Consider the following 16,584-nt stretch of genomic DNA (forward strand, 5'->3'; position numbering starts at 1 on the left):
TTGCCCCCAATGGTTCCATCATCAAGATACCATATGTTAAATTTAGATGTTAAATTTGAGATATGGTTATGGATCCCTAAGCTGAACAGGGCCGGACCTAAAGGATCCCCCTGCTGAACGCCTACAGAAGACTTAATATCGCTATCTCCAAAGAATAATTTAGAAGCAGAGCTGTAACATTGCCAAACATATGGGTAAATTTCAGGAAGTTGCGTTGAGACTTCTGTCAGCAAAGTTGCCCTGTCCAAAGAATTAAAAGCATTCTTTACATCTACTTTCAGCAGTACCTCAACCTCGCCATTCGTTAAGAAAGTACGAGCCGAATGAACTGCTGCTTCACAACCTCCTTTACTGCCGAATCCAACTTGAATGGTTTAATGTCAGTGTCATCACTGACATGTTAGATTGTCAATCTAATGTCAAAGTCAAAGTAACGTGGGTCGTGCGGTGGAGTTGCGGTAGATGACAGATGTGATGTGGTGGATTTTGTTTAAATAATTTTTAATTTTATGTTATTTATACTACATAAAATAAATCTACTAATTAAATTAGATAAAAGTATAATGTCTTTAATAACACACACAGATGTGACAGCTGTAAAGCTGTATCAATCTTTGATTATCGCAGGTTAATAATGTACTTTTAAGAACTTTTTGTTGTGTAAATTTTTTTTTCAAATTTATTTAATTAGGTGGTTTCTATTTCTTTATAGGCATAGGTAGTAACATAGAAGTGTATAAAAGAGATTCTGGTAAATTGGTTCAGAAAATACCGGCACTAAGAGGTCAGAAAATATATGGTATTGTACCATCCAGTTTGAACTCAAAATTTCTTATTTTTGGAGGTAAACAGTTCACAAAATTGATAATAAAAGATGGACCGATGGAAACAGATGAAGACTTAGTTATTAAACATAATATGGAGGCCACAGTTTGTGACGACTGGTTACATTCAGGTGTTTGGATAGCTAAAAGCAAAGTTGCTTTCCTGACAGCCCACAATGTAGTACAGGTATAAGAAGTGGCTTAGACCACATAATCTAACATAACCCTCAAACACTGAAATTTCATTATCGTGATCAACCCATCGCCGGCTCACTACAGAGCATGGTCTCCAAAACCTTTCTCTCCCAAGAAAATCAATATTGCATTCATTTTCAGATTTGGAACACTGAAAACAAGTTATTAGAGAAACAATATGCAAGTCCAGATAACTCCATACTATACAGTGGCTTACTGTTACCATTACAAGATGAGCTCTTGGTGTTCAGTGGCACTGTGTTCTCTGAGGTCATTGTACAGTGGTGTGGAGATGACCAGCCACTACAACATTTGAAAGGTCACAAGGTAATAATAGTTTATGATTTATAGTTTTAGTTTTCTAGTTTATTTACTTATTTTTAATAGAAGTGCTTTTTTAAAATTCTTTATGCATTTAAATTAACAGTGAATTTTATGTGTTAAACTAGCTTATGCTCGCGACTTGGTCCGCGTGGGCTACACAAATTTCAAACCCCTATTTCACCCCCTTAGGGGTTGAATTTTCAGAAATCCTTTCTTAGCGAATGCCTACATAATAATAGCTATCTGCATGCCAAATTTCAGCCCGATCCGTCCAGTAGTTTGAGCTGTGCATTGATAGATCAGTCAGTCAGTCAGTCACCTTTTCCTTTTATATATTTAGACTAGCTTATGCTCGCGACTTCGTCCGCGTGGACTACACAAATTTCAAACCCCTATTTCACCCCTTTAGGAGTTGAATTTTCAAAAATCCTTTCTTAGCGGATGCCTACGTCATAATAGCTATCTGCATGCCAAATTTCAGCCCGATCCGTCCAGTAGTTTGAGCTGTGCGTTGATAGATCAGTCAGTCAGTCAGTCAGTCAGTCAGTCACCTTTTCCTTTTATATATTTAGATTATTTTACACTATCAATATTTTTACCATAGTGAATAGAAATTAAGTGATCATGAATCAGTATTTTCTATTTTAAAAGTAAGATCGCTATATCAAGTGGGGTATCATATGAAAGGGCTTTACCTGTACATTCTAAAACTGTTTTTTATTTATTTTTGTGCATAATATTTTTTTTCGGCACACTTGATTGGTTTTTGTGTTAGCTAAACATATTTTTTGTTTGTTTCAGGGTGTGATATTCTCTATCAGCTGTGACCCAGTTAAAGGCATAATAGTAACTACTTCCGATGATAGATCATTGCGAATTTGGGGCATTAAAAGTCCACCGAACTTTGAATATACATCCAAACACTACTGGCAAAAGGCAGATATTGTTTGCACTCACGAATTATACGGCCATACTGCTAGAGTCATGCGAAATGGTATTACTAGTGATTATATCATTTCTACAGGCGAAGATTCTGGTATATGCTTTTGGAATCTTGAAGGGAAGTTACTTAGGAAATTGGTGTCACATCAAAATGCTTGTATATGGTCTTTAGACGCAAATGACAAGTATTTAGTGACTGGTGGAGGTGACAGTGGTGTCATACTACATCCAATGTCACTATTAACTGAATATTGTAATAGTGACTTTATTAATATAGATATAAGTTCAATTAAAAAAGTTGAATTCACAGCTAGAGGCAACATAGTTATTCTAAACGATAATGACTTGATTTACTATGATTTAAAATCTAAAACGAATGAAATACATAATTTAAATCATAAGTCCACATATAAATTACTTGGTTTATCAGCTTGTAAACAAATAATAGCAATTGTTGATATGACGGGAAAACTAGATGTATTTATAGAAAATTGTAAAGGTGATGTGGGAATAAAAAATGTAATTAGTAAAGAATTGAATTTAGGTAATATACTATCTATGCAATGGGCGAGTAACAGACATTTGGTAATTTGTTCTGATAATGGACAAATTACGGTTATAGCTTCAAAAGAAAGTGATATTGAAGTGTTATCAAACTTTATTCTACCACCTAGTAAAGAAAGGTGGTTAACTTCAAGTGTTTTAAATGATAATAAAGAAATGCTAGTAGTGAGTGACAGAAATGGTCGTATACATATATATTTACGAGGCAATAAGCATCCTCTTAAAACATTTGACAAAGTTCACGGTCGATATGGTGCTACAAGCTTAAAAATTAATAATAATCAAATAATAACAACTGGCAGAGATGGTACCATTAAATATTTCTCTATAAATAAAAGGACTAGTGAAATAAAATATATGAACTCACGCGATTTAGATTTTCAATGGGTAGAAAAGTTTTTGGATAAGAACGAAAGTTATATTTGCGGATTTCAAGAAAGAATTTTTGTTGTATATGATATCAAAAATAATATGAAAATACTTGAAGTGAATTGTGGTGGGGGACATAGATCTTGGGATGCGATTCGATATTTTGAAAGAGTCAATGATAATTTTGAAGAATTCATTAGACTTATTTATCTCAAAAACTCCGAAATACATTTGGAAACTTTCCAACTAAGCAAAATTGTATCAAGAAATATTGTAAATGGAACACATTCAAAAGAAATTAATTGTTTAAAAACTCATGTGTTTAATAATGATAGAGAAACTGTATTTTATATATCAGGGGGTGAAGACACGACTTTAAGAATATCTACGTCAAGTCTGGGCACAAAATTTCGTGACGAAATCGTTTTTAAACAATTGTCGAGTATTAGAACATTAAAATTATTGCTTTTGGAAGAAAACAAAATACTTTTGCTATCGGCAGGCGGTAGAGCACAGATTTGCGCAAAAATAGTAACTTTAAATGATAATAATATAAATTCAGAAGAAATATTAGATTATTTAATAAAAGGTACCGATAAAGAAAGGAAAGGGAATCGCAATTGGAAAGATTGCTCCATCGATTTTGACCCAGAAACTAGAATAATGGATGTAGACATTATAAAAATTGATGAAAGCAACTTTTTAATAATCGCTGGATGTTCTGATGGCATTATGCGTGTTTTTAAACTAGAAAATGAATCTAAAGTTGAGTTTAAATTCATAAAAGAGATTAAGCATCATAAAACATGTATTTTAAAAACACATATATTCAAATTAAATAATAAAAACATATTGGCAACAGCTACGACCAGAGGAAATGTAGCTTTTTGGGATATCAAAAATAACTTCACAGATTTTGATAAACTTTTCGAAATTAAGACGAATAAATCAGGAATAAACAGTATGGATGTAAAACTAATTAATGAAACACAGTTCTTATTGGCCACAGGCGGTGATGACAATGCAATACATTTAAATGTATTGGAAATCACTGGTAATTTGAAATCAATGAAAGCCAATGATAGTTGGTCAAGTGATAAATACCATTGTTCCCAAATAACTGGACTAAAATTAATCGATGGTTTCATGGTGACAACAAGCATTGATCAGAGAATAACGCTGTTTCAATTGACGATTATAAATGATATTGATTGTGAATTTATTTCGCAAAGTTTCAGCGATATTGCTGATATACAAGGCATAGATATACTATGTTTTTCTGAGTAAGTTATGTAGTTTATTTCTTTATCTAATCTTAATTTAATTTTATATAATATCTATTATATCTATACACCCAAAAAATACTAGACTGATCAAAGTAAAACTTTATAAAACTGATGAAGTGCCTCTTAGCAGTCAGCGCACTCACTAAGTAGAGTTCCTTAGTCATGCTAGTTGATAACAATTTTGACGGTTATTATTTCGTAAACTATTTTTTTCCAAAATCTGTCTAAGAAACATAATGATGTAAAATACTTAATCGAGGGGGTAAACCAATTTTTTTGTGGATGTCATTCTAGATAATCAAATATAAAAATAGATATAATCTAAGATAATCTTCAATTGTGTAATATTATGCTTTTTTCAGGAGCATACTTTTCATAGACTTTTTACACTTTTGTAAAGGCAAGTCCAAAATAGATTGCGGAATTTTGTTATAAAAGGTTATAACCACCCACTCCCATAAATTACTTTTGGACTTTCCTGAAATACAAAATAAGTAAGTACTTGGTTAGTACTTTTTTTTCATATTTTATTTATTGTTTCAGAGAGTCGATTAAAGTTTGTGTGTTTGGGAAAGGCATGGAAGTCTTAGAAATCTCGTGTAGCAAAAATATTAAAAGTTAAACCTAGGCGATGGACACATAATGCATTTACTTGTATGAAGAGAACTAGTAAAATAATTGGTGAGTTTTATCAATACATATTACCATTTTCACATTCATAATTTATTGTTGGCCTTCTTCAAAGTTTGGCGGTTGCGGTTTCGCACCCGAAGGGTGCCAACGGGACCCTACTACTAAGCCTCCGCTGTCCGTCTGTCTGTCTGTCTGTCAGTGGCCTGTATCTCATGAACGTACTATGTATAGAGTTGAAATTTTCGCAGATTACGTGTTTCTATTGCTGCTATAAATTATTATAGAATTCATTATAAATAATATTAATTTCGAAATGGTCACCATAAAATTTAAAAAAAATTAAAAAGTGTACCTTTACGATGGTACGGAAACCTTCGTGTGTAAGTGTAGTGTCCAAAGAAATCTAGTTTTCTGTATTTTAAATATCATCATCATCATCATCATTATCAACCAAGAGATGTCCACTGCTGGACATAGGTCTCTTACGCCTCCTGAATCCAGCGGCTCCCTGCGACTCGTCTGATATCGTCCGTCCACCTAGTGGGGGGTCTTCCAACGCTGTGTCTTCCGGTACGAGGTCGCCATTCCAGCACCTTGGGACCCCAACGTCTATCGGTTGTGTTAAATGTATATAAAGTTTATTTTAAATATAAAATAAAATAGCTTTAAGTCTTGGAAAACTGATAAAGCAAATAATTACCGAGTTGTAAACGTAATAATTATAATAAACATAATTATAAAACCATTCTATTATTCTCTTAATCCATCGATTTCTATGGTGTTACAGTAGGATTAGTATCTTAAAAGATTAGTAGAGATGCATTTATCTTATCTTTCAGTCGTATTACTTGAATAAAGAACGAACTATGTATTTATCAGTATAAGTGCATTATCAGAAATCATATCCTTCAACTTCAAGATTTCTTCTGACAACTATGTCGATACTAGCTGATGCCTGCGACTTCGTATATTTAGTTTCTTTAAATATCTCGTAGGAACTCCAGGTCTTTGACTATAACCATGTAAAAAACATCACGTCAATCCGTTGCTCCGTTGCGACGTGATTGAAGGACAAACCGATAAATCAATAAACCAACAAACAAACACACTTTCACATATGGGTATTGATAAGATATCTTTTGGTTAACATTTGGTGAAACTGCTCAACGGGTTGCAAAGGTGAAGTGGCAATGGGCAGGGCACATAGTTCGAATAACCGATAGACGCTTGGGTCCCAATGTACTAGAATGACGACCTCACGCCGGAAAGCGCAGCGTTGGAAGACCCCTAGGTTGCCATAAGATATTAAACGAGTCAAAAAAATTATGTGTTTTCTGAATCCTGTCAAAAAATTCTCAAAATTAATTCTTAAAATTATCCGATTCTGTAAAATTTTTTCATTTAAAAAAAGGTACATTATCCACGCGTGCTATTAGTACCCATATTATAAGTGTGAAAGTGTGTTTGTTTGTTGGTTTGTCCTTTAATCACATCGCAACGGAGCAACCAATCGACTTGATTTTTTGCATGGGTATAGTTAAAGACCTGGAGAGTGACATAGGTTACTTTTTATCCCGGAAAATCAAACAGTTCCCACGGGTTTTTAAAAACATAAATCCACGCGGATGAAGTCGCAGTCAAAAGCTAGTGATAAAATATAAGTCAGGCAAATTATCTAAAGTGTCATATAAACGTAATCTGCAGAAATCAAGATGCGATTAGATATAGCAAAATTATTATATATGTAACACACTCCTATATGTAATTTAGTGTTGTCTAACATAGTGTGGACTGAGGAAGTGTTGTTGTTTGTGTTAGAAAATAATAAATAGTTCCTAGGTAAGAAATATCACTATTCACTACATATTATAAAGTTCCTCCGCCACATTGGTCTGTATGTAGGTACGTACTAATGCCAGAAACTACTATAGAGATATTTATTAAGTTTTCAGTAATAGATAGACAGATTCTCGGGAAAAGTTTAGGTGTTTATTAATTTACTAGATGATGCCCGCGACTTCGTCCGCGTGGATTTAGTTTTTTTTTATAAATCCCGTGGGAATCCTTTAATTTTCCGGGATAAAAAGTAGCCTATGTCTCTATCCAGCAAATAGCTATACCCATTACCCATGCAAAAAATCACGTCGATCAGTTGCTCCGTTGCGACGTGATTGAAGGACAAACCAACAAACAAACACTCTTTCGCATTTATAATAGGGGTAGTGATAGTGATAGAACCGCTTACAGAATAAAAATTACAAAAATATGCCTTAGGCCTAACTAACTAAAGCCAAAATGGCGAAAATCATGTTACTTTAAAAACAGTAGGGCGATTGTCTAAAACCTGCATCAATCATTATTACAATCTCAATTGATCTGATTGGCCGAATTTGTGCGATTCTTGTTGCAACAATGCATTGTGGCCAATAGTGAGCGAGCATTAACCAATCAGAGATGATTGCGATCGTGACATTGTAGCTGTCAAACAGCCGCGGTAGGGCCACTGGTCGATAATGACAAGTTCAACGTACTTGTATGAGTATAGGTTACTGAGCGCACGCAATAGGTATGGTATGTGGATATGATTGATGCATGATTGATGCATGATTGACACCTCCAAGTCCATCCAAGTCATAAGTTTTATTCCTCTGCAAATGATACATAGGTATCTTAACGGCAGTACTTTGATGCGTTTTCGTACGAATTCGACGAGCACGAGTCAAATTCGTACCAAAACATACACCGAAGTGTGTACGATTAGCCTATTACTTATCCATTGCATGCCCCTCACGTTTTTCGTTGAAGAACAGCCTATGGATCGATAAGACTCAATAACTAACCGACTTTAAAACAATGTACTTAAGGTAACATTTTTCTCTAACATAGTGTTTCGAAGGTAAAAGGGACGGATGAAAGACGAGTACTTGCGACTGAAATGCGAATGTTGAGATGTGTGATGTGATGGATAAGATAAAGAATGAATATACAATAAGGGGAAGTCTAAAAGTAGCGCCAGTGGTAGAAAAGATGAAGGGTAATAGGCTGGCGTGGTATAGGCAGATAATGCGGAGGGATGAAAGCCATGTCACTAGATTAGAAGAATGTAAAGCATGTATGTGGAAGTAAAAAAGAGGAGAAGACGACCAAAGTAAAGGTGGATGGATTGCGTGAAAAAGGGATGGATAGTACTTTGACGAATGACAGAAGTGAGTGGAAAAAGAAGACTTGTTGTTCCGACCCCGCGTAGCGTGGGATAAGGTAAGGAAGAAGAAGATAATGTTTCGAAGCTCGAAATCCATCATCGCTGTCGAGGGACATAAACTCGTACTAACCGGATTGACCTCGAGATTGCCGCTTGCGTCACCTTCGCGAATATTTTAGCTATAAATAATATAAATCAGTCTTACCTAGTTCGAAGGTCGATGGCATAAAGTTTAGTAGAGACCTACAAATAAAATGCTGTAGTTTGTGTGATTATTTGTTTGTTTAAGCGCGCAAACCTCCCAAGGTGGGTTGTAGCTAGTACTGAGTTTTTCAATTCGATTGAGCATTCTGAATTTTCAGAGAGTATCTAAACCCCACTTCAGGAACTTTTGTTTTTGTTTTTGGGTTATATTATCTAAATATATAAAAGGATTGACTGACTGACTGATCTATCAACGCACAGCTCAAACTACTGAACGGATCGGGCTGAAATTTAGCATGCAGATAGCTATTATGACGTAGGCATCCGCTAAGAGAGGATTTTTGAAAATTGAACCCCTAAGGGGGTGAAATAGGGCTTTGAAATTTGTGTAGTCCACGCGGACGAAGTCGCGATCATAAGCTAATGTACCTAGATTAGGTACTATATACTATACCTAACGAATTAGGAAGTTACGATTTATACCTATAGTTGTTGAGTATAAAATGTATGAGTATATCGCGATACCAGTTCGAATCCTGACGAAATCATCCAATTAGTATTTTGTAATTTATTGTATGTATAAAACAGTGAAATTTCAAGGTCACGGTCGGCCATTACGGCACTACGGACCGTAATGCGCATGTGACGAGATATCTTCTCTATATATAAAAACGAATCGCTGAATGTGTTGCTGATCGCAAATCTCGAGAACAGCTGAACCGATTTCGCTAATTCTTTTTTCATAATATTCCTTGAAGTACGAGGATGGTTCTTGCGGAGAGAAAGTATTAAAAAATATATTAAAGAATCGACTGTTAGGCGGTACGAAGTTCGCCGGGGCAGCTAGTGTGTAATAGTTTTGGATATATTTTGATTTATAGAAATCTTTATTAATCAGCGATTAGCAAATAATGTGTTTTGCATAAAATTCCAGAAGGGGTGAGTTGCACAATTATTAATTTTAAGCTAGGCATCGCTTTAGCTTTATTGGTTTTTAAATGTCGATTTCTCGATTGTCGTAGCTTAAAGGAATGCCCTTGGACCCTGACCTTTACAAACCCTGAATACAGCTAGCCGAGGTCTGGTTTTGGCAGAGTTCTAAGAATCCAAACATTAAAGCAACAACTCTCCTGGCGCCTAAAACCTAGGATAAGCTTTAGCCTAAGTGCTTGTTGTGTATACATTATACATTATATTTATTATTGTATATACATTTATTCTTAATCTAAATTAATTAATTTATCTTAATTTATTCTAAATGTTTAAATAGTTTTCATTATAATTTTAAGTACCTACCTAATCTCTTGTGGCCTTCTGTTAAACCTAGATTTAGATTTAAATAGTAATTATGTAATTACGCTTACTTTCAAATAAACAAAAATAAAAATACAATAAACCTAGTTCAGATGGTTAGGAATTTAGATAAATTAATAAGTGCATATGACAAATAAATTAGTTTTGAAACGTTATGTGTAGCATTATTGAAGGAAACCCGTAGGTAACATTACGTAGGTATATATGTATTTTTTGTATTACGGTCTAAAAAAAGAAAGTTTTTCGAAGAAAATAAGCTTTCATTCGTAATGGGTGAATCAGAGTCGTGTTCGAGTTTACGTTTTTGAAGTTTTTTTTATTACAGAACTAGCGACCCGCCCTGGCTTCGCATGGGTGCAACGTAAATGTGGTGTCATTAATGGCCTCGGAAACTCTCAAATGAGAGGATTTTTTTGAGAATTAAACTATAGCTATAAACCTTCCTCTTGAATCACTCTATCTATTGGTGAAAACCGCATTAAAATCCGTTGCGTAGTTTAAAAGATCTACGCGTTCATACATACATACAGACGCGGGAAGCGACTTTATTTTATACTATGTAGAGATAGAGAAGAAAACATACAGTATACCATAAAACCAAAGTTAATTCACGAGATTATTACATGGGCCAGTAAAGTTTTCACCGTTAAGTTAGTACACATTTCCTGTGAAATTGCAGCCAAACTTGCCAAAGGCTAACTTGTATCAAAATAATAATAATAAAGAATACAATAGCCAGACAGACGGACGGACGGACAGCGCGAGCGGAGGCTTAGTAATAGTCCCGTTTCCACCCTTCGAGTCATCGTCCCAAAGCTGCCTGACTACAGACTACGGTTCTCCTCCTAGAATGAGAAGGCTTTGGCAATAGTCTACCACGCTGGCCAAGTGCGGATAGGACGGCTCCCTTCGAATAATGAACCGTCTGAAATCACCTTTATTTTACGACTCACTAATTTGAGTGTAGAGATTACGTATCTAGTAGGTGGTATCCGCGAAATGACATAGTGACGTCATTCAGTCATTAACCAGTGAACGCCATGTGCTCAGTCAGTCGCTTTCATAAGAACTAAACGTTTAGTTATTTACCTACTGCCGTGCGAGTATATTGTGAAGTGGTAAGAAAATGTAGTTAGTTTTTAAGTGTTGTTTTTAGTGCGTTAAAAACCTAGTTATTATTAGAAAGACATGGTAAGGAACGCGTCACTGTTACTAGACTTGCCTGTTTCACGACCGCTAAATAATCTTTACCTGTCGAATAGATGTTTTGGCAGTTCAATTAGTCTGGTGGGAGGCTAGTTACCACCGTTCCTGCAAAGCCGTGCCGCCAAAGGATTTAACGTTCCGGTACGGTGCCACAGATATCTACTCGTGTGACGATGCCGTGTAGACAAAATTGATATGTGTGTGTTTAATAAAAACTATCACACCATATCTACGCTAGCCCGTTTCCATCATTACCAGGTTAACCCGGTACGGGAAAGCGCGGGTGTGCAGGGCGTCCCCCGCCTCATACCCCGATTGCCATCTTAACCTGTCGCGGACTATATACAATTTTTAGGGTTCTGTACCTCAAAAGGAAAAAAATAACCCTTATAGGATCACTTTGTTGTCTGTCTGTCAAGAAACCTACAGGGTACTTCCCGTTGACCTAGAATCATGAAATTTAGCAGGTAGGTAGGTCTTATAGCAGACATTAGGGGAAAAATCTGAAAACCGTGAATTTGTGGTTACATCACAAGAAAAAAATTTAAATGTGTTCATGAACAAATATTGCTATTTTCGACTTTCAAAGTAAGATTGCTATATCAAGTGGGGTATCATATGAAAGGGCTTTACCTGTACATTCTAAAACAGATTTTTATTTGTTTTAGGCATAATAGTTTTTGATTTATCGTGCAAAATGTTTATAAAATACGATTGTAGTACGGAACCCTCAGTGCGCGAGTCTGACTCGTACTTGGCCGGTTTTTTTTACAAGAGTGTGTATCTTTTGTGGGCAGATGCCCGTGGAGGTGAGTCCCGTGACAGCGCCGGTGTGGCTGGGCGAGGGCCCGCACTGGTCGCACCACCACCGCGCCTTGTTCTTCGTCAGCATCTTCGACAAGTCCATACACAAGTACGACCCCGTCTCCGGCAAGCACACTAGCGCCAAGCTGGGTGAGTGGCAATATCAAATCTTTGAAAAGAGCAACCGTCGAGTTTCTTGCTGGTTCTTCTCGGTAGGAAAGGCATTCCGAACCAGTGGTAGATGATTTTGACGATTCAAAAGTACATACTTGCAAAAGTTTACTTGAATAAAAATATATTCTATTCTATTCCATAATATACTTCGATGCTAAATTATTTCGACAGTCGAATTCTATCAACGTTGGTGGGATGTAAAATCTTAAGGTCCGAACGCATTCCCGCTGCGCTGCGTGTGCGTCAAGTGCGTTGAGACCATTATACAGTACCCGGCAGAAAGCTATGTAGGTACCTCGACATTTCGGCTTTGCAGAGAGCGTTGTCTCTGTCACTCATACCTATATAACGTTTATAACGTTTTGTCGGTCTCAACGACAAAGAGAACGCTCTAAAAATCTGCTATCTCCTTCTAAAGGTCGATGCGCTTACATTACTTTCTGCCGCGTGTTGGTTTCAACGACAGAGACAACGCTCTACAAATTGCTATCTCCTTCTAAAGGTCAGTGTACATTACTTTCTGCCGCGTACCGTACTTATTTACGAACGTATTTAGCCATGTTGAATGACTAATATTCCCCTTTCCTCTCCAACTAAGCGTCAAGCTTGTGCTAGGTGTAGGTACGACAATAGTGCAACGGGCGGGGTTTGAACCGTCGACCTTTCGGTTTTCAGTCCACTCCTTTACCTGTTGAGCTATTGAGGCTCTGAATTTGTTGATTGATGTTGTTTTCCTGTTCCTTTTACTATGACTGAATCTCTATATGTATATTAAAATGAATCGCTAAATGTGTTGCTGATCGCAAATCTGGAGAACAGCTGAACCGATTTCGCTAATTCTTTTTTTATAATATTCCTTGAAGTACGAAGATGGTTCTTACGGAGAGAAAAATTTAAAAAATTGCCTGAAAAAGAATCGACTGTTAGGCGATACGAAGTTCGAAGTGAATGTTTCAGCGGACATGCCGGGTTTCATCATCCCGCTAGAAGGGACCACGGATCGCTTCGTGGTGGGGCTGAAACTGGACGTGGTGGTGGTTGTGTGGGACGGGGAGGGGGAGGGGGAGGCGAAGGTGGAGAGGACTGTGGCGCGGCTGGACGCACACTCACCACAGAATAGGATCAACGATGCTAAGGCTGATCCGCGGGGGAGACTGTTTGTTGGTAATTGTTCATTTGACTTAAAGTCAAAGTCAAAGTCTGGGAATGAATTGCTTTAACAGCTTTGATAGTTTAAATAAGTTTTGAGTGATATTGTGAAATGGTGATATACCTGGCTGAGTTTTTTGTGGGCTCTTCTCAGACCAGGGCGCGTTTGAAACCCTCGTAGCTGTAGTCGTAGTTTACGTAATTAAATTATCATCATTACAACAAATTATGTTACGTTTTCAACAATGGACAATCAAAAAGACATTTATTCAAAATATCAATTTTTTATTAAAATGAAATGGGAGTGATAATTAAATATGTAACTAATTTTGAAAATTAAATATTAAAAGAAATAAAAAAAAATAACTTAAAACTATAGCTGTGAGCTTGTTTCGTATGAAACGAAACAACAAAATTAGTTTTCTGACTACATAATATTTGCATTATTATGATTAGTAACTAATTATATTTATTGTATTTATTGTTTAAAAATCTAGCATTGGCTTTGCTGACACAATTCATTGATATGTTTTGCAAATAATAGCTCTAGTGAAATCTTAAAAAAAACTTGTAGCTTGCTGCGCTTGCGTGCCCATTAATCAATCTAGCCACAATCGCAATAAAATCGGAGTCCGAAAATTTCTTCCAGGTACAATGGGCCACGAATACGAACCCGGTAAATTCCACCTCAAAAAGGGTTCCCTATACCGCCTCGACCATGACGGCTCACTCCACCGCGTGGTCTCAGACGTGGACATCTCTAACGGCCTGTGCTGGAGCGTGGACGAACAGGCGTTCTACTACGCGGACTCCTTTGAGTACGCGATACGACGGTACGACTACGACATCGAAACAGGCGATATATGTGAGTATAATGCGTAAAAATCGATCGAAAACAATCGATTGTTCAATTGTTATCGAACATCGAATTATTCAATGGATATTCGAATAAATCGCCCAACGAAAAATAAAAATAAAACCGGCCAAGTGCTAGTCAGGCTCGCGCAACGAGGGTTCCGTACTACAGTCGTATTTTTTTCGACATTTTGCACGATTATTTAAAAACTATGATGCATAAAAATAAATAAAATCTGTTTTAGAATGCACAGGTGAAGATCTTTCATATGGTACCCCACTTGATATAGTTATCTTACTTTGAAAATTCAAAACACTAATTATTACTTAATGACCACAATTTAATTTTTTTGTGTGATGTAACCACAAATTGACGATTTTCAGATTTTCCCCCTTATGTCTGCTATAAGACCAAATTTCATGATTCTAGGTCTGTTATGTTATCCCATACAAATGAAAGAGACAAAAATCTCAGTGGGCTCTGACCATTTGGAGCCACCAACCAATCACAAACACTAAGCAATGTTTTCTAATTGAATTTAGAATGTTTTTGAAAACATGTTTGTGATTGGTTGGTGACTCAAAATGGTTAACACCCACTGAGTATATTTGTTTGCAGCGAACCCTATTGGACAGAGAGGCAGCCAGAAAACCAAGTGATCCTATAAGGGTTCCTTTTGAGGTACGGAACCCTAAAAATGATTATTTTGTATTTGTTTCCAGCGAATCCTCGTATAGTGTTCCGCTACAAGGATCACGGCTTGGAAGGCATCGCGGACGGGATGACCATCGACACCGACGGGAACCTGTGGGTGGCCAACTTTGACGGATCACAGGTACCTATAACCTATAGGGTACCTACTAACTATTCAGGATGCTGATGGGGCTGCCCGGATTCTGCAGCGCGTCAGGGATGTTCGCCGAGGCGCATGTAGACTGTTTCTATACTAGTATGCGGGCGCGGCGCACATCCTTGTTGCGTAGAGCCGGACTCTACGCAAGCCCCAACGGCCTCCTGAAGGTATTTTCTGATAGGAACGACTGCCAGTACCTGAATCACTGTTGTATGATGTTATGACAAATGTTCAGTTATGACCTTAGGTAAAGTTCGGTATCCTTTGATACATGAATATAAAATGGATGGAATCCCTATTCCCAGAGTACAGAACGTGAAAGACCTAGGTGTAATTTTTGATAAAAAATTTACCTTCCATGACCATATTAACACCGTAGCAGCTGACTCATTTCGAAGATTAGGATTTGTACTACGCAACTCTCGGGAGTTCCATAGTCCTTTGGTAATACGATTACTATATTACGCCTTAGTCCGAAGCAAGCTCGAAACAAGCACCTGTGTCTGGCATCCGTACGAGGCAAAGTACGGGCTTATATTAGAAAAAGTACAAAAGGCCTTCCTAAGATACCTGAATAAACGTTGCTATGGATATTACCCTTTCCTATACCCAAGTCAAATCGATCCTGTCCTAATTTAAATAGTTATAGATGTTTTACTAACAAATAGGCTTAAGTTTCGTGTAATTACTAACAACAATATGATCCCTGTTGGTCGAAATAAAAACATTTTTTTAAAATAGACAATAGACATTCGTTCACTTGCGTTTCAGTCTTTTTTTTCAACGGGCGATTCATTCGAATATCAATCGAGTAATTCGAATTAATCGACATTCGAATAAATCGATAACAATCGAACAACAATCGATTGTCTTCGATTGTTCAATTAGTTACTGCCCGGGTCTGAGACGAACGAATCGAAAATCGAATGCAATTGAATTCGATTTATTTCTTTCAGACATTGCGCTTATTTCTTCGAGACATTGCGCTCCGCATTCGTAGACATAACAATTAATGTACCGAACTCTGTCTGATCTGGTGGGGTGCTTCGGCCGTGGCTAGTCACCACCCTACCGTCGCCATGCCGCCAGCGGTTTAGCGTTCCGGTACGATGTGGCGTAGAAACCGATAAGGGATAGGTTTAATAAAACTGTGAAGGCCTAACTTGTAACAATAAAAAAACAGGTTTTACTTATCATTGATAAAAATGGCCACGCGATGTAAAGTACTAGTGGCGCCATCTGTTATGATTGAAGGAAACTAAAGTTTGTTTGGTTGTTCATAATGAAATATTGAGAAGGGTGTAAGCCAGTAGTGGGACTGCAATCATGATGAATACGCGGACTTATTAATTTCCAGGTACTGAAGATCGACCCTCGCAAAGGCAAACTGCTCCAGAAGTTGCCCACCCCGGCGCTGCAGACCACGTCCTGCACGTGGGGGGGCGAAGCCCTGGACACACTGTACGTGACGACCGCGGCTATGAATCGCGGCTGTGAGCAGCTCCCGCCCGCCGGAGCCACCTTCCGGGTCACGGGGCTCGGCGTCCGCGGACACCGCAACCACTGCGTCACACTTCAACTCAAGGATAAATAAATATAAAATGAAAAGAAAAAGTTTTTTATTTAATGCTGACTTCAGAGCGCGAGGTAAAAACAAACAGCGCCATCTTGTATAAAATTGTGGT

At 37.2% G+C, this 16,584-nt stretch overlaps 1 protein-coding gene across 7 annotated transcripts; it reads left to right on the plus strand.

Moving 5' to 3' along the window:
- The first annotated feature begins 430 nt into the window (after positions 1–430).
- On the plus strand, positions 431–16,513 carry regucalcin. 7 transcript variants are annotated; one of them, XR_004674176.2, is made up of 6 exons: positions 431–627; positions 713–1,011; positions 1,161–1,346; positions 2,145–4,501; positions 5,048–5,185; positions 11,861–11,999. XR_004674176.2 is itself a non-coding variant. In XM_069501913.1 (6 exons), the coding sequence occupies exons 2-6, from the start codon at positions 11,861–11,863 to the stop codon at positions 16,491–16,493; spliced, it is 930 nt and encodes a 309-aa protein (XP_069358014.1). In that variant the 5' UTR covers positions 5,048–5,185; the 3' UTR covers positions 16,494–16,513. The 7 variants fall into 7 exon arrangements, 4 of the variants coding, with proteins under 4 accessions (XP_069358014.1, XP_034829232.1, XP_069358015.1 ...); XR_011237329.1 differs by lacking the exon at positions 11,861–11,999 and adding an exon at positions 9,566–11,045; XM_069501913.1 differs by lacking the exons at positions 431–627; positions 713–1,011; positions 1,161–1,346; positions 2,145–4,501 and adding exons at positions 12,999–13,205; positions 13,840–14,055; positions 14,769–14,881; positions 16,257–16,513 and having other exon boundaries at positions 11,861–12,017.
- Positions 16,514–16,584: the final 71 nt, after the last annotated feature.

Source organism: Maniola hyperantus, chromosome 11 (genome assembly GCF_902806685.2).
Source record: "Maniola hyperantus chromosome 11, iAphHyp1.2, whole genome shotgun sequence".
NCBI lineage: Eukaryota > Metazoa > Arthropoda > Insecta > Lepidoptera > Nymphalidae > Maniola > Maniola hyperantus.